This window comes from Taudactylus pleione, unplaced genomic scaffold (assembly GCF_031769625.1).
Source record: "Taudactylus pleione unplaced genomic scaffold, aTauple2 ptg000239l, whole genome shotgun sequence".
Taxonomy (NCBI): domain Eukaryota; kingdom Metazoa; phylum Chordata; class Amphibia; order Anura; family Myobatrachidae; genus Taudactylus; species Taudactylus pleione.
Window position 1 is genome coordinate 2,108,965 of NW_028284641.1, and position 20,023 is coordinate 2,128,987.

General features: G+C 49.1%; 1 protein-coding gene across 1 annotated transcript in view; it reads right to left on the bottom strand.

Moving 5' to 3' along the window:
* BSN (bassoon presynaptic cytomatrix protein) overlaps positions 1 to 20,023 on the bottom strand; it is a 457,373-nt gene that overhangs the window by 61,088 nt on the left and 376,262 nt on the right. The window contains exon 4 of the mRNA XM_088479536.1: positions 1,452 to 2,003. Coding sequence (XP_088335662.1) covers positions 1,452 to 2,003 — 552 coding nt within the window. The remainder of the gene's footprint in view (positions 1 to 1,451; positions 2,004 to 20,023) is intronic.

Sequence of the window (20,023 nt, forward strand, 5' to 3'; positions counted from 1 at the left end):
GTCGTCCAAAAACATCGACCGGTGTGTACGCACCTTAAGATTAGGCTTGGAAGATTCGGGCATCCTGTAATAGACTTGGTGTAGCCGCCTTATTAGATGCGCACAGCTGTGTTCGTGTCTTTATGCATTGAGCATACTGAGACTTGCAGTTGTGCTGATCCGTCTTGATGCATGTGTAGACTCACCATCGGAGCATGTACCAGCCCTGTGGCAGGTGCGATTTCTCTGATTGAACATGGCGTCCTGTGCCAGCGCTACTGCGCCTTTACATGCAGTCGCGGTTAGCAACACGTCTGCGTCTGTCTAGCTGCACCCCCCGTTTACCTCCCAGGTTCGCCAATTGTAAGCCACAGCTCTTGCATCCGAGCTCTTTCTGTGTCTTCGTGCGGTAACCATGCGCAGTTCTGTCAGCATCGGCCAACTGCGTGCATATCGCCATTGTGTGCAGTTAGCGTCCGTGCACCTGTGAGTCAGACCCTTTGTGTAGTGGGGCTGGAGACTACACCACGGTGCGTAGCAGCTCTGCGCTGGTGATACTGGCACAATGACACGCATTTTACATGACAGTCTAAATACTTAATACTTTCAAAAGATATTTAAGCTATGAACGAAGATCCAGCAGTATTTTTGTTGTGATTCATTAACGGATGGGTCCAAAAATTCCAATACTATCGGTTAACGTTGGTTCCATGTACCCCCCTATAATGGACCCCAATCCCGCACATTACCATGCTAATATCTGCACGGAGGCTCTTTAATCTGCAGAATCACGCGACAGACCTGTGTAAGTGAAAGCTGGACTAAAATGCGCAATTGTGTACAAATAAAAGCTGTGCCTCCATATTTTATTTACAATTCATAAATAACCCCAGAGACATCTAAGACTGAACGAGGGCCATAGACCACACAGAGGCGGTCGCAAGAAGCGAGTGCTCGTTCTGAATGAGGGCGGCCACTTCTTTTTTTTTTTGTGCGGCCTCCTGGTCGCTAGCTAAGCTGTGGGTTACCACCCACAGCTTAGCGACAGACCAGGATGATGGTCGCGATGGTCAAGACCATTGCGACCATCGGGGCTTGCGCAAGCCCCAGGGAGCTTCTGCTGATGTCAGTGCGGCCGCCTACAAACGGCAAGCGTTCCGTCGGGAACGCCTCCGTTTGGCCGGCCTCCCCCCCTGCCCGCCTCCCAAACGGGGCGGGCTGTCAATCACCATCGACAGCTTGCCCCCTTTGGAGCGAGACCCGTAGCGATGGAGCTCCCGTCGCTACCCCCGGTCTTGCGCATACGCACTTCGGAGCCGGCTCCGATGTGCGCATGCCCAGTGGGCAAACATCGACCAAGTTGCGAGCGCACAGGTCTGAATAAGGCCCAGAGTGTGTACTAACAAGTAATTAATGAAATATCGTCTATGTGTTACTCTTCTCAGACTGTAAGATACAGCTATACAATTTACCTCTTGATCTTTAGTTTTTTGTATCTCTGATGAAGACTTCCCATTCCGTGTCCCGGGGTCCTTCTTGCTGACCACACTTTTACCCTTTGGCACCATCTGCTTTAATAGCTTCTGGGAGTCTGCAGGAGCTCTGGGCTGTTTAGTCTCCTCTGGGGGTTTCCTGTCTTCGTTCAGAGACGGAGCTTTGCCTTGTTCTGTACCCCTGAGATGGTTTGATTGAGAACTTCTCTTGTCCTGGGCTGTCTCTGGTCCGGTCATTGACCTCTGCTGCTGACTGCTGGCTGTCCCAGTCTGATGTTGGGGAGATGCCGTGTATGCAGGTCCCGTTTTCTGGTGATGGGGTGATGCCGCCTGGCTAGGAGCCGGTTGGTGCCTTGGTGAACCTGCTGATAAAGCTCCTGGAAGGTGCTTGGGAGAAGCTGTTGGTGTAATTCCCGGTTGGTGACGTGGTGACCCTTGTTTTGATGGTGGTAGAATTGGTGCTGGCGTATCGCCTAAGCTGCCTTCTAGTAGCCTTTGAGTTTGGCAGTTCAAACACAACCATTCATTTTTCTGTAATAAAAAGCAAAAGTCACGGTCAGGAAAACTATCCTGGTAACAATTTCGCCTGTAAGTAACAGAAACGCCCCAGAAAATAATGTGGGCAGAAGTGCTATTACACATAGTGGCCAGCAATGCCCACCTGGATGGGCCAGCTTGTCGTACATAAGGTCAGGGGCTGCTGTGCCCACATAGGCCTGATTCAGAGCTGTGCGCTACGCAGATGTTTTCTCAAATGGAGAAAGTTTTTGCCACAGTGCATGTGTCGCGGTATATTACCGCAGTCGCACGTTATGAGTCTTTATTCGCAGTTTGATTGAAAGGTAGGGAGCGATCCTGTACACTGTGACTGTAGACTCATTCTAGGAGTCGATGTTTGCATTATCTGTACTAGTGTTCACTCTAGGACCGTCCGCAGGCATTGCGTATCCTTTTTGTCACTCTTGTGGGTGTGCCCGACACTTACGGACAGCCCCCAAGCACCACGGTCACTGTGAATGCTGTTTTCCCAACCCTTTGCCGTTTCCCAACCCGTGGGACACTGCGGTCTGCGGGTGGAGGACCGAACCTGCAGTCTGTTTCAGTGGGGCGCCATGCTAGAGGGTAGGGTGCTTTCTGCCCTTCAGAAATAAGGCAGGGCGCAGTGCCCCGCTGAAACAGCCTAGCAAGAACGCTATGTACCCGATGTTGCGTATGTGTATGCAGTTGAGGACAGCTGCAATGGCTCCGGTGGGCGTCTCAGTACAAGTCCCGTCGGTTGTGACATTAGCGTAAGTTCGCAAATCAGCTGAAAAAATGACAGCAATAAAGTACAACTCTGAATCAGGCCCATAGAGCGACCATACCGATTGCCAACTCTATGAGTGCACACCGCCAGCACCTCTAATATCATCTGGCTGAGCCAACCTCCGCCAACCAATACAGTAGATTATACGTATAAGGATATGGAGGTCTCTGCTTGGCTTGAGGAGGGTGATTCAGCCATCAACATGGTTCGTAAGGAAAAGAGACATCACTCATGGACTTGTTTAGCAGGTAAAACACATCACAGCAACAGTAGTTGGTAAGATTTTAAAGAACAAAAAATCACTACAGAGAGGTACAGTACATAGAGCATACTAGTGACCCATATACAGTACAGAGAGCATACTAGTGACCCATATGATGTACAGAGAGCATACTAGTGACCCATATACAGTACAGAGAGCATACTAGTGACCCTTGTACAGTACATAGAGCAAACTAGTGACCCATATACAGTACAGAGAGCATACTAGTGACCCATATGATGTACAGAGAGCATACTAGTGACCCATATGCAGTACAGAGAGCATACTAGTGACCCATATACAGTACAGAGAGCAAAACAGTGATCCATATACAGTACAGAGAGCATACTAGTGACTGATATACTGTAGAGATCATTAGTGACCCATTAACAGTACATAGAGCATACTAGTGACCCATATACAGTACAGAGAGCATACTAGTGACCCATATGATGTACAGAGAGAATAGTGGCCCATGTACAGTACAGAGAGCATATTAGTGACCCATATACTGTGCAAAGAGCATACTAGTGACCCATATGATGTACAGAGAGCATAATAGTGACCCATATAAAGTACAGAGTGCATACTAGTGACCCATATACAGTACAGAGAGCATACTAGTGACCCTTGTACAGTACATAGAGCAAACTAGTGACCCATATACAGTACAGAGAGCATACTAGTGACCCATATGATGTACAGAGAGCATACTAGTGACCCATATGCAGTACAGAGAGCATACTAGTAACCCATATACAGTACAGAGAGCAAAACAGTGATCCATATACAGTACAGAGAGCATACTAGTGACTGATATACTGTAGAGATCATTAGTGACCCATTAACAGTACAGAGAGCATACTAGTGACCCATATGATGTACAGAGAGAATAGTGGCCCATGTACAGTACAGAGAGCATATTAGTGACCCATATACTGTGCAAAGAGCATACTAGTGACCCATATGATGTACAGAGAGCATAATAGTGACCCATATACAGTACAGAGTGCATACTAGTGACCCATATACAGTACAGAGAGCATACTAGTGACCCTTGTACAGTACATAGAGCAAACTAGTGACCCATATACAGTACAGAGAGCATACTAGTGACCCATATGATGTACAGAGCATACTAGTGACCCATATGCAGTACAGAGAGCATACTAGTGACCCATATACAGTACAGAGAGCAAAACAGTGATCCATATACAGTACAGAGAGCATACTAGTGACTGATATACTGTAGAGATCATTAGTGACCCATTAACAGTACATAGAGCATACTAGTGACCCATATACAGTACAGAGAGCATACTAGTGACCCATATGATGTACAGAGAGAATAGTGGCCCATGTACAGTACAGAGAGCATATTAGTGACCCATATACTGTGCAAATAGCATACTAGTGACCCATATGATGTACAGAGAGCATAATAGTGACCCATATACAGTACAGAGTGCATACTAGTGACCCATATACAGTACAGAGAGCATACTAGTGACCCTTGTACAGTACATAGAGCAAACTAGTGACCCATATACAGTACAGAGAGCATACTAGTGACTGATATACTGTAGAGATCATTACAGTGACCCATTAACAGTACATAGAGCATACTAGTGACCCATATACAGTACAGAGAGCAAAACAGTGATCCATATGCAGTACAGAGAGCATACTAGTGACCCATATGATGTACAGAGAGCATAATAGTGATCCATATACTGTACAGAGCATACTAGTGACCCATATGCAGTACAGAGAACATACCAGTGACCCATATGCAGTACAGAGAGCATACTAGTGACCCATATGATGTACAGATAGCATTATAGTGATCCATATACTGTACAGAGAGCATACTAGTTAACCATATGCAGTACAGAGAGCATACTAGTGACCCATATGATGTACAGAGAGCATACTAGTGACCCATATACAGTCCAGAGAGCATACTAGTGACCCATATACAGTACAGAGAGCATACAGTAATTGTGACCCATATACAGTACAGAGAGCATACTAGTGACCCATATGCAGTACAGAGAGCATACTAGTGACCCATTTGCCTTACAGAGAGCATACTAGTGACCCATATGCAGTACAGAGAGTATACTAGTGACCCATATACAGTACAGAGAGCATACTAGTGACCCATATACAGTCCGGAGAGCATACTAGTGACCCATATACAGTACAGAGAGCATACAGTAATTGTGACCCATATACAGTACAGAGAGCATACTAGTGACCCATATGCAGTACAGAGAGCATACTAGTGACCCACGTGCCTTACAGAGATCATACTAGTGACCCATATGCAGTACAGAGAGCATTCTAGTGACCCATGTGCCTTACAGAGAGCATACCAGTGATCCATATGATGTACAGAGAGCATACTAGTGACCCTTGTACAGTACAGAGAGCATACTAGTGACCCATATACTGTGCAGAGAGCATACTAGTGACCCATATGATGTACAGAGAGCATAATAGTGACCCTTGTACAGTACAGGGTGCATACTAGTGACCCATATGCTGTAGAGATCATTCTAGTGACCCATATACAGAACAGAGAACATATTAGTGACTGATACAGAGTAAAGAGAGCATAATATCCAATATAATGTAGTGATCCCAAAAAGTATAAGTCTCTCAGAAAAAAGAATGTTTAAATTCTGCTGCAATTACTAGTAGTAATGAAACAACAGAGAGCATGCTGCTCCAACATGAAGCTGGAACACAAACAAACAAATACAAAATAAAATAAAGAGCCACAACTGCCCCCTGCTCTCACCTATTTACTCATTATGCACTAAACAGCTACTTATTGGTGCACGTGATCACACAATTCCCCCCACCCCAACCCATCCGCGTGTGAGATTTATTTACTTACTATAGCTGGTAATGTAGTTTTAGAGTCAGCACCAAAATAAATCATCACGTTTTAAAAAATTATTTCTATTTTAAAAAAGTTGTTACAGTATTTCTACAATGTATTCATTAAAATGAAAACACAGTAATATTATTTGCACGTGAAAAGTAAAAACAAAACAGGAATAATAAGAGCCTACTGTAAGTGGTAGGGTAGGGTCAGACCTGCCTTAGATGTGCAAGTAGCTCTGATGAACTCGATGTTACCGATGTTTTGGCTGGATTGCACGGTATTACAGATGTGCGAGAGGGGAAGTGGGCGTCTGCATGTGGTCAGTGCAAGTGCTTTGCGATTGCAATTATTAGCATACTTTCTCAGCAGAACTGCGTGCGCGTTTGCCACCACGATCGTAATGGTGAGCCTCGCTGAATCAGGCCCTTAATTAGTTCCTCAGTCTTTTGATTTAACCATCTGTATTCAACCATAGCACTGGTCATGGAATCATACACCATAGCACTGGTCATGGCATCACACACCATAGCGCTGGTCATGGCATCACACACCATAGCGCTGGTCATGGCATCACACGCCATAGCGCTGGTCATGGAATCACACACCATAGCGCTGGCCATGGAATCACACACCATAGCGCTGGTCATGGCATCACACACCATAGCGCTGGTCATGGTCACACGCCATAGCGCTGGTCATGGCATCACACACCATAGCGCTGGCCATGGCATCACACACCATAGCGCTGGCCATGGCATCACACACCATAGCGCTGGTCATGGCACCACACACCATAGCGCTGGTCATGGCATCACACACCATAGCACTGGTCATGGCATCACACACCATAGCGCTGGTCATGGCATCACACACCATAGCGCTGGTGATGGCCACAAACCATAGCGCTGGTCATGGCCACACACCATAACGATGATCATGGCCACACACCATAGCGATGGTCATGGCCACACACCATAGCGCTGGTCATGGCCACACACCATAGCGCTGGTCATGGCCACACACCATAGCGATGGTCATGGCCACAAACCATAGCGCTGGTCATGGCCACACACCATAACGATGGACATGGCCACACACCATAGCGATGGTCATGGCCACACACCATAGCGCTGGTCATGGTCACACACCATAGCGCTGGTCATGGCCACACACCATAGCGCTGGTCATAGCATCACACACCATAGCGGTGGTCATAGCATCACACACTATAGCGCTGGTCATGGCCACCCCACCATAGCGCTGGTCATGGCCACACACCATAGCATGGGCATAGCCACACACCATAGCGCTGGTCATGGCCACACACCATAGCGCTGGTCATAGCATCACACACCATAGCGCTGGTCATGGCATCACACCATAACGATGGTCATGGCCACACACCATAGCGATGGTCATGGCCACACACCATAGCGCTGGTCATGGTCACACACCATAGCGCTGGTCATAGCATCACACACCATAGCGGTGGTCATAGCATCACACACCATAGCGCTGGTCATAGCATCACACACCATAGCACTGGTCATAGCATCACACACCATAGCGCTGGTCATAGCATCACACACTATAGCGCTGGTCATAGCATCACACACCATAGCGCTGGTCATAGCATCACACACCATAGCGCTGGTCATGGCCACACACCATAGCGTGGGCATAGCCACACACCATAGCGCTGGTCATGGCCACTCACCATAGCGCTGGTCATGGCATCACACACCATAGCGCTGGTCATGGCCACACACCATAGCGCTGGTCATGGCCACACACCATAGCGCTGGTCATGGCCACACACCATAGCGCTGGTCATGGCCATACACCATAGCGCTGGTCATGGCCACACACCATAGCGCTGGTCATAGCCACACACCATAGCACTGGCCACGGCCACACACCATAGCGCTGGTCATAGCCACACACCATAGCGCTGGTCATAGCCACACAACATAGTGCTGGCCACGGCCACACACCATAGCGCTGGTCATAGCCACACACCATAGCGCTGGTCATGGCTGCACACCATACTTGCCTACTCACCCGGAATGTCCGGGAGACTGAGGAATCTTGGGGAGCTCTCTCTGACTCCTGTGAGAGTAAGAAACCCTCCCGGATCCTCTCCACAGGGCATGATGATGTAATACACTGAGGATGGTGTCATCATGGGCCTGCCCCCCATAAAGTGATACTGTGAATTGTGCATTATACCACAATGGGTAGGACCATGGTGACATGAGTTGAGTCACCATGCCGCCTGAATTTGCCACTTGGACCTCTCCTCTGGGATAAAAGTCGCATAGAGACATCATGCATAAAGAATGATCTGTTACCATGACCTACAGTTTTCCAACACAAAACTTCTATATCACAGGAGCCATTTATAGCAGGAAATGTTTTAGTTATTTTCTGCTAGTAATTTGGGCCGTCATGTACTGGGACACCTACAGGATCCTCTCTCTTCCCCAGCTGTGAACCTCTCCCTCTCTCTCATGGCAGTGAGAGCCATCGGTGGTGCTCATGATGGAGACAAAACAAACCATCCACAACTGTTCTATATATTGCATTGTACCAGAGGTAGAATGTATACAGGAGACGGGAGGGAGGCGTTAGCAATCTCACTAGCAGTGATAAAGAATGGAACAATAAATAAGTAAATATTAACTGTAGCATTAGGCTCCTCCCCCCGCGCCAGCGATGAGACAATTTCTAGCAGCAATAAAAAATCCTTTATCCCCGCAAATTACCAAAGCATATCGCTGAGACAGCGGAGCTACTGTACACATCGGGACCGCATTGTGTCACTTTCATCCTCATCAAGGCCATTTCCCATAAGGACCACCACATGAGGACATGGCCATTGGGACCACCCCCATCAGGTGCAGAGCTTCAGGGGCAGCCCCAGATTACAGAGATTGGTCCTTGGTCACAGGGGAGAAGGTAAATATGTGTGAGAGTGTTATGTATGAAATAAAGTTTTACTTTCTACGTTGTGCGAGTACTGTCATTATTTTACAGTGGGGATATGGGTGCGGCCACCTGCTGGCACTTTTAGTTCTACAAGTGCTAAGGGGCAGGCACGCTGGCACCTGTAGTCCCACTGTAAAAAACAATACTACATATACATTAATCCCACTATTACCCCTGCACCCATCGGCCAGGGGTGAAGGGATGAGTCCCTGGCTTCATCCTAAGCCTGTGGTGCTCGGGAGAGGGGGAGAATCGTTTATTGTAGGGGTCCCCAACTCCCCTGAGATCCCCGGCTTGAGCTGACTAGCTTGGGTTATTATTGCTTTGGCCGGAGAGATCCGGTGATGGGGTCCTTCCCCCGGGTAGTTTGAGTCTGGTGGTAGTTGTAAAAATGCGGGGATCCCAAAGTCATTGTGCCCCGTATTTTTAAAACCAGGACTGGCTCACAAAGCCCAGTGCTGATTCATAAAATACAGGGGAACCCTACATGTTTTGACCCCCGTATTTTAAGAACCAGGACTGGCTCAGGAGCCCGGGGCTGGTTATATTTATACACACGTGCAGCCTGCACGTATCTCACTAATATGTTCAGGCTGCATGTTCGGCAGATTTTGGCTGCGGTCAGACACAGGAAATTCGCCATCGGAAAACTCGATTCAGTCCAAACTCGATTCTTTGTAAACTTGCATTTTTAATTTTTCTAATCTCTCCCGAGTCCCGGTGAAGCTCAGAGCTTGTTCTCAAGAAAACTCAGGACAAACTCAATTGTTAGTAAATTTACCCCTAGAAGCTTGTACGGTGACCAATGTGTTGGCTGCAGAAACTCCTGTGTACAAGCGAAACTGCATAGAAAGTGTCTACTAGTGCAAAGGAGAGAAACGGCTATAAGATGTAGCGTATTACCAGAGAGACGGATATAAGATGTAGCGTATTACCAGAGAAACGGATATAAAATGTAGCATATTACCAGAGAGACAGATATAAGATGTAGCGTATTACCAGAGATACAGATATAAGATGTAGCGTATTACCAGAGAAACGGATATAAGATGTAGCGTATTACCAGAGAAACGGATATAAGATGTAGCGTATTACCAGAGAGACGGATATAAGATGTAGCGTATTACCAGAGAAACGGATATAAGATGTAGCGTATTACCAGAGAAACGGATATAAGATGTAGCGTATTACCAGAGAAACGGATATAAGATGTAGCGTATTACCAGAGAGACAGATATAAGATGTAGCGTATTACCAGAGAGACAGATATAAGATGTAGCGTATTACCAGAGAGACGGATATAAGATGTAGCGTATTACCAGAGAAACGGATAAAGATGTAGCGTATTACCAGAGAGACGGATATAAGATGTAGCGTATTACCAGAGAAACGGATATAAGATGTAGCATATTACCAGAGAGACAGATATAAGATGTAGCGTATTACCAGAGAAACGGATATAAGATGTAGCATATTACCAGAGAGACAGATATAAGATGTAGCGTATTACCAGAGAGACGGATATAAGATGTAGCGTATTACCAGAGAGACAGATATAAGATGTAGCGTATTACCAGAGAGACAGATATAAGATGTAGCGTATTACCAGAGAGACAGATATAAGATGTAGCATATTACCAGAGAGACGGATATAAGATGTAGCATATTACCAGAGAGACGGATATAAGATGTAGCATATTACCAGAGAGACAGATATAAGATGTAGCATATTACCAGAGAGACGGATATAAGATGTAGCGTATTACCAGAGAGACAGATATAAGATGTAGCGTATTACCAGAGAGACAGATATAAGATGTAGCGTATTACCAGAGAGACGGATATAAGATGTAGCGTATTACCAGAGAGACGGATATAAGATGTAGCGTATTACCAGAGAGACGGATATAAGATGTAGCGTATTACCAGAGATACGGATATAAGATGTAGCGTATTACCAGAGAGACAGATATAAGATGTAGCGTATTACCAGAGAGACAGATATAAGATGTAGCGTATTACCAGAGAGACGGATATAAGATGTAGCGTATTACCAGAGATACGGATATAAGATGTAGCGTATTACCAGAGAGACGGATATAAGATGTAGCGTATTACCAGAGAGACGGATATAAGATGTAGCGTATTACCAGAGAGACGGATATAAGATGTAGCGTATTACCAGAGAGACGGATATAAGATGTAGCGTATTACCAGAGAGACGGATATAAGATGTAGCGTATTACCAGAGATACGGATATAAGATGTAGCGTATTACCAGAGAGACGGATATAAGATGTAGCGTATTACCAGAGAGACGGATATAAGATGTAGCGTATTACCAGAGAGACGGATATAAGATGTAGCATATTACCAGAGAGACAGATATAAGATGTAGCGTATTACCAGAGAGACGGATATAAGATGTAGCGTATTACCAGAGAGACGGATATAAGATGTAGCGTATTACCAGAGATACGGATATAAGATGTAGCGTATTACCAGAGAGACGGATATAAGATGTAGCGTATTACCAGAGATACAGATATAAGATGTAGCGTATTACCAGAGAGACGGATATAAGATGTAGCGTATTACCAGAGAGACGGATATAAGATGTAGCGTATTACCAGAGAGACGGATATAAGATGTAGCGTATTACCAGAGATACGGATATAAGATGTAGCGTATTACCAGAGAGACGGATATAAGATGTAGCGTATTACCAGAGAGACGGATATAAGATGTAGCGTATTACCAGAGAGACGGATATAAGATGTAGCGTATTACCAGAGAGACGGATATAAGATGTAGCGTATTACCAGAGATACGGATATAAGATGTAGCGTATTACCAGAGAGACGGATATAAGATGTAGCGTATTACCAGAGAGACGGATATAAGATGTAGCGTATTACCAGAGAGACGGATATAAGATGTAGCGTATTACCAGAGAGACGGATATAAGATGTAGCGTATTACCAGAGAGACGGATATAAGATGTAGCGTATTACCAGAGAGACGGATATAAGATGTAGCGTATTACCAGAGAGACGGATATAAGATGTAGCGTATTACCAGAGAGACGGATATAAGATGTAGCGTATTACCAGAGAGACGGATATAAGATGTAGCGTATTACCAGAGAGACGGATATAAGATGTAGCGTATTACCAGAGAAACGGATATAAGATGTAGCGTATTACCAGAGAGACAGATATAAGATGTAGCGTATTACCAATGAAAACATGATTATGATCAGCTGAGAGAAGAAGATGATTACTTCTCTACCCTGCTGGGAATCAACAATTAACCTAATTAATTGTGATAAAGCTGCAATTAGTTTCTGCGAGGGGGAAACAGATGCTGTTTATTTATTATTATTTTATACATCTGAAATGCTCTGTAGAATAGGCGCATATACAGATAAAACGTTCTACACAACACAATCTATAGGAAAAGATTTCATAGGCTGAGGAGCTGATAACAGGCGGTTGCATATGGCCCCGGTCTGATCTCAGCTCCAGGACAGACCAGAGAGGAATCGTTCATCGTTACTGTAAGTTATTATAGCAGTTTGTATCATCAGTATTCTTAGTGCTCAGAGTGTGCACCTGTATTGTCTTTCTTCTGCATTGCACTACAAGTCTCAGCATGGTAGCACCCCCTTTTCCTAGGCGATCAGCGTGGCTGGTGTGCCACCAATGGCTATGACCGAATATGAACACTGCTGACGCTGAAACCTGTAAGACTCCAAAACCAGTGAGGAGAATCTCGCTCAGGGGCGTATCTATAATGGGTGCAGGGTGCGCGGTGCACACGGGCCCCTGGGTCCAGGGGGGCCCACACCGCACACCCTGCACCCATATTATTTAATACTTACCTCTCTGAGGTCCCGTGTCAGCACTGTAGAAAAAGCCGGAAAAATGGGCGCCGCGGGTACTTTTCCTGCGTTTTGCGCATGCGCAGTAGACTCCGGGCACACTCTAGTGCCCAGAGTCTACTAATGCTCCGGAGGTCGGCCAGCCGCATCAGCCGGCTGCCGGCCACCGGGAAGAGAGGAGGGGGCCCCGGACGGGGAAGGCCCACGGGCCCTCTCCTCTCTAAAGACGCCCCTGATCTCGCTCACACGCTGTCGTCCACCCAGAACAATGGAACAAGCTTTACCACGTTACATAAAGTCTGGTCTTTCATTAATTATTATCATTTTTACGCCTAATGTTGGCTGTTTACAGAATGACAGAAATATGATGTTTTGGTGAAAAGCCGTCATACGGTAACGCTGCCCTTCTTGTGCCTGAGAAGGTTTATCCCGGATTTTATACATAAATTATGTCCTTTACCTCAGTCAGCGCCATTTGCCTTCATTCATCAATCTGCAGCAGAAGAGACTCGCTTACAGTAATCCAGTCCCAGCTTTAATGAGAATTATACAGAACCCGGAGTACACGGACCCTGCCCAGAAAAAGAGCGAAAATGTGAAGCGTCAGCACGAGGCACCAGACAATTCAGCGCACGCGTCTCACAAGGATAACCTTTCCTACGATAAATCTCATTCATAGTTTCTTTGAAGCTGAGGTAATTTTTCAGGCCGCACAGAAAAGGAATTGGTATGAAATACCGCCGGCCGCATGGTTCGATTCCCGTCAGCGGCAGCCCGACAGGAGCAGAGTGCGACGCAGCGCTGGAAATCCCGATCGTGGATAGGTAAGTATCCACTAACCTAACCCCCCTAACCCTCCTTACGGGTGCCTAACCCTAACTTCCCCCCAAGTGCCTAACCCTAATCCCCCCTCTAAGTGCCTAACCCTCACCATCCCCCTTCCCCGCTGCCTAAATCTAAGTCCCCCGGGGGGGTGCCTAACCCTAAGTCCCCCCCAGGGGTGCCTAACCCTAACAGTCCCTCCCCCTAGCCTAACCCTAACCCTCCCGGGGGGGTGCCTAACCCTAAGTCCCCCCCGGGAGCCCTAAACCTAACCCTCCCCCCCCCGCAGCTGTCCGCTCGCGGCGCCCGGCATCACTACGATCGTGATGCCGGGCGCCGGTCTCCCGGCGTCGGGGAACTGCGGGCGTCTACATCTAGACGCCCGGCATTTCACCCTTGCCGGGATAAGACAGTCGGGAAGCCGGCTGCCGGTATTTAGGCAGTCGGCTTCCCGATTGCCTCCCCCAGAAGACATCTCTGGCTGTAACCACGAGGGGTGGTGGAAGAAGCAGGGACATAAACCTGAATGAGTGTCCTGTTGGCTGAGCCCCCTGGTAACACCATGCTGCGCTGCAGGAGGGGCAGATGTACAGAGATGTACAATTAGGGAGGGACGTGTCCTAGCTCCGAGCTGAATTGCAATGTAAGTCTAAGGGGCCTATTCATCATCAAAGGCCGTATGGTCTCCGATGATGAAGTATTGGACTCGCTGGGAGGAAAACGTGACACCGGAGAAATTCATCTTTGCTCTGGTGATGGGACAACTGCTCCGGAAAGCAGTTGTCTCTGTGGTTAGTATCGCAGCTATGTCTGTAGCTGCGGTACTTACCTGCTCCCCGTCGTCCCAGCTACGCATGGGTGACCTCGGGTCAGGCATGCACAAAGCCCCTGGGGAGGTAGTGAGAAGGCGGAAGGAGCAGGGATCCGGGAACAAGCGCAGTCTGAAGATGACGCTCAGTTCAGTTTCTGGAGTTTGCTGAATATCAGGGGGTCCTATCAGACCCCTGATGACGAATGGCCCGGTAACCTAAATATGGTTATCATATGATGAATAGTCCCCGTAAGCTGCCCGGCATGTGTGGGCTACAGTCACAAGCAGTCAGTAGTTACCCTGCATGCCGTACTTTCCTACTCTCCTGGAAGTTGTGGGAAGCTCCTGATTGTTTGGGTTGTCCCCCGCACCCCCGGGAGAGTAGGCGGATCTCCCACACTATTAGTACAGTGGGCAGGATGGGGAGATTATACAGGGAATATGCGGGTCCATATGGAGAGGCAGTGCTACAATGCAGTGAATCACGCTATTTAGCCCCACCCTCTCCCCGCAAACCTGCATATTGTGATGGGGAGGGGCCTAATGATGAGAGGGGGAGGGGCCTAATGATGTGATGGAGACGGGCCTAATGATGTGATGGGAGGGGCCTCAATGTTATGGGGAGGGGTCTAATGATGTGATGGGGCAGGGCCTAATGATGAGATGGGGAGGGGCCTAATGATGTGATGGGGCAGGGCCTAATAATGTGATGGGGAGGGGCCTAATGATGTGATGGGGCAGGGACTAATAATGTGATGGGGAGGGGCCTAATGATGTGATGGGGAGGGGCCTAATGATGTGATTGGCAGGGCCTAATGATGTGATGGGCATGGCCTAATGATGTGATGGGAGGGGCCTCATAATGTAATGGGGAGGGGCCTAATGATGTGATGGGGCAGGGCCTAATAATGTGATGGGGAGGGGCCTAATGATGTGATGGGCAGGGCTTCATAATGTGATGGGGCAGGGCCTAATGATGTGATGGGGCAGGGCTTCGTAATGTGATGGGGCAGGGCCTAATGATGTGATGGGGAGGGGCCTAATGATGTGATGGAGAGGGGCCTAATGATGTGATGGGGCAGGGCTTCGTAATGTGATGGGGCAGGGCCTAATGATGTGAAGGGGCAGGGCCTAATGATGTGATGGGGAGGGGCCTAATGATGTGATGGGGCAGGGCCTAATGATGTGATGGGGCAGGGCCTAATGATGTGATGGGGCAGGGCCTAATGATGTGATGGAGGGGCCTAATGATGTGATGGGGAGGGGCCTAATGTTGTGATGGGCAGGATCTAATGATGTGATGGAGAGGGGCCTAATGATGTGATGGGCAGGACCTAATGATGTGATGGGGCAGGGCTTAATGATGTGATGGGGCAGGGCCTAATGATGTGATGGGGCGGGGCCTAATGATGTGATGGGCAGGGCCTAATGATGTGATGGAGAGGGGCCTAATGATGTGATGGGCAGGACCTAATGATGTGATGGGGCAGGGCCTAATGATGTGATGGGGCAGGGCCTAATGATGTGATGGGGAGGGGCCTAATGATGTGATGGGGAGGGGCCTAATGATGTGATGGGGAAGGGCCTAATGATGTGATGGGGAGGGGCCTAATGATGTGATGGGGAGGGGCCTAATGATGTGATGGGGCAGGACCTAATGATGTGGAGAGCCCCACCTCCAAAGCTGTCAGCTGCATCTGCTCTCTAGGTTTCCCCCGGAGAGGGGTCACATATAGCGGGCACGTCTGCAGTCCCATCCATGGTGGTCAGTACAGTGCTGGCCAGTCCCATCCCTGGTGGTCAGTACAGTGCTGGCCAGTCCCATCCCTGGTGGTCAGTACAGTGCTGGCCAGTCCCATCCATGGTGGTCAGTACAGTGCTGGCCAGTCCCATCCCTGGTGGTCAGTACAGTGCTGGCCAGTCCCATCCCTGGTGGTCAGTACAATGCTGGCCAGTCCCATCCCTGGTGGTCAGTACAGTGCTGGCCAGTCCCATCCCTGGTGTTCAGTACAGTGCTGGCCAGTCCCATCCCTGGTGGTCAGTACAGTGCTGGCCAGTCCCATCCCTGGTGGTCAGTACAGTGCTGGCAAGTCCCATCCATGGTGGTCAGTACAGTGCTGGCCAGTCCCATCCCTGGTGGTCAGTACAGTGCTGGCCAGTCCCATCCCTGGTGGTCAGTACAATGCTGGCCAGTCCCATCCCTGGTGGTCAGTACAGTGCTGGCCAGTCCCATCCCTGGTGTTCAGTACAGTGCTGGCCAGTCCCATCCCTGGTGGTCAGTACAGTGCTGGCCAGTCCCATCCCTGGTGGTCAGTACAGTGCTGGCAAGTCCCATCCCTGGTGGTCAGTACAGTGCTGGCCAGTCCCATCCCTGGTGGTCAGTACAGTGCTGGCCAGTCCCATCCCTGGTGGTCAGTACAGTGCTGGCCAGTCCCATCCCTGGTGTTCAGTACAGTGCTGGCCAGTCCCATCCCTGGTGGTCAGTACAGTGCTGGCCAGTCCCATCCCTGGTGGTCAGTACAGTACTGGCCAGTCCCATCCCTGGTGGTCAGTACAGTGCTGGCCAGTCCCATCCCTGGTGGTCAGTACAGTGCTGGCCAGTCCCATCCCTGGTGGTCAGTACAGTGCTGGCCAGTCCCATCCCTGGTGGTCAGTACAGTGCTGGCAAGTCCCATCCCTGGTGGTCAGTACAGTGCTGGCCAGTCCCATCCCTGGTGGTCAGTACAGTGCTGGCCAGTCCCATCCCTGGTGGTCAGTACAGTGCTGGCCAGTCACTATTACCTCCTCCCGCCTCAGTGTACACAGCCATCATTATCCTGATTTGGTGCCTGTCTGTGACCAGTGCCTCCTATATTACACCTCACAGTCCCGGTCACATAAACCTCAATCATTACTGTCCAGCAGATTCCTCCAAATTCTACATTTTATGTTCCTGCCATGTGTCCTGGGGACTCCTCTATGCCCTCAGGTATTTCATGTAGCCGGGAATTCATTACAGGTCAGTGTCACATTGGAACTCAGGCCCTGATTCAGAGCCGGACGCTATGACAGAGCTCGTTCTGAATCAGGGCCGTCCTTCTCTTTTTTTAGAGCGGCCTCCTGGCCGCTCGTATAGCTGTGGGTTACCACCCACAGCTATAGCGAGCGGCCAGGAAGATGGTCGCGATGGTCAAGACCATCGCGACCATCGGGCTTGCGACGAGACCCTTGTGGTAGGGCCACCCTGCCACATTAGTGTCTCTGCTCTAACCTCAGAGCCACCCTGCCACATTAGTGTCTCTGCTCTAACCTCAGAGCCACCCTGCCACATTAGTGTCTCTGCTCTAACCTCAGAGCCACCCTGCCACGTTTGTGTCTCTGCTCTAACCTCAGAGCCACCCTGCCACGTTAGTGGTTCTGCTCTAACCTCAGAGCCACCCTGCCACATTAGTGTCTCTGCTCTAACCTCAGAGCCACCCTGCCACGTTAGTGTCTCTGCTCTAACCTCAGAGCCACCCTGCCATGTTAGTGTCTCTTCTCTAACCTCACAGCCACCCCGCCACGTTAGTGTCTCTGCCTACTCTCCCGGTACTGTCGGGAGCCTCTCAAAAAATCGGGTGCCACTTCATGGCACCCCGCAAAAGGAGGCAATAATTCAGCATCATCCGCCTCCCCCCCCGCAACCGCACGTGAAAGGGGGCAGTTCAGTGGGGTGATCAAGCAATTAGCGCTGAACCGCATAATCACAGCCACACCCCCTGCTTTGTAAAGCCGGTAATATCGGTATTAAAAAGCAAGAGGCGGGGCCGCGATGAAGAAAATTCACGGACACCCCCCGCTCCGCCTACTTCAGCCACGCCCACCCTCCCTGCTGCACCGACCTGACAGCCCCCTCCAGGAAAGGGCTGCCAGAAAGTCAGCATATGTGATCGCAGCCTGACCTAAGGACGCCCCCTTCCCCTAACTCACATGCGTATACTAAGGGAACATAGCAAACATCGGACCCATACACACAGATAAGGAAGGTCAGACCTCACTCAGGAACAGGGCCGTAACTAGGGTAGTGCGACCAGTGACATGGCACAAGGCACCACAGGGCAGGGGAATAACTAGGGTGGTGCGACCAGTGCCATGGCACAGGGCAGAGCTGTAACTAGGGTAGTGCGACCAGTGACATGGCACAGAGGACCACAGGGCAGGGGCATAACTAGGGTTGTGCGACCTGTGCCATGGCACAGGGCACCGCAGGGCAGGGATGTAACTAGGGTAGTGCGACCAGTGACATGGCACAGGACAGGGGAATAACTAGGGTGGTGCGACCAGTGCCATGGCACAGGGCAGAGCTGTAAATAGGGTAGTGCGACCAGTGACATGGCACAGAGGACCACAGGGCAGGGGCATAACTAGGGAAGTGCGACCAGTGCCAAGGTACAGGGTACCACAGGGCAGAGCTGTAACTAGAGTAGTGCGAGCAGTGCCATGGCACAGGGTACCGCAGGGAAGAGCTGTAACTAGGGTGGTGCGACCAGTAACATGGCACAGGGCACCACAGCGCATCCATGTATTGTGCTGTATTACAGGACAGGTAACTCATCATAGCACTGATTACTGTACATACACCAGCCTGCACCCGGAATGTCCCATCCAGGTAATGTGCTGTATTACAGGACAGGTAACTCAGCACAGCACTGATTACTCTACATACACCAGCCTGCACCCGGAATGTCCCATCCATGTAATGTGCTGTATTACAGGACAGGTAACTCAGCACAGCACTGATTACTGTACATACACCAGCGTGCACCCGGAATGTCCCATCCATGTAATGTGCTGTATTACAGGATAGGTAACTCAGCACAGCACTGATTACTGTACATACACCAGCCTGCACCCGGAATGTCCCATCCATGTAATGCGCTGTATTACAGGACAGGTAACTCAGCACAGCACTGATTACTGTACATACACCACCCTGCACCCGGAATGTCCCATCCATGTAATGCGCTGTATTACAGGACAGGTAACTCAGGACAGCACTGATTACTGTACATACACCAGCCTGCACCCGGAATGTCCCATCCATGTAATGTGCTGTATTACAGGACAGGTAACTCAGGACAGCACTGATTACTGTACATACACCAGCCTGCACCCGGAATGTCCCATCCATGTAATGTGCTGTATTACAGGACAGGTAACTCAGGACAGCACTGATTACTATACATACACCAGCCTGCACCCGGAATGTCCCATCCATGTAATGTGCTGTATTACAGGACAGGTAACTCAGCACAGCACTGATTACTGTACATACACCAGCCTGCACCCGGAATGTCCCATCCATGTAATGTGCTGTATTACAGGATAGGTAACTCAGCACAGCACTGATTACTGTACATACACCAGCCTGCACCCAGAATGTCCCATCCATGTAATGTGCTGTATTACAGGACAGGTAACTCAGCACAGCACTGATTACTGTACATACACCAGCCTGCACCCGGAATGTCCCATCCATGTAATGCGCTGTATTACAGGACAGGTAACTCAGCACAGCACTGATTACTGTACATACACCAGCCTGCACCCAGAATGTCCCATCCA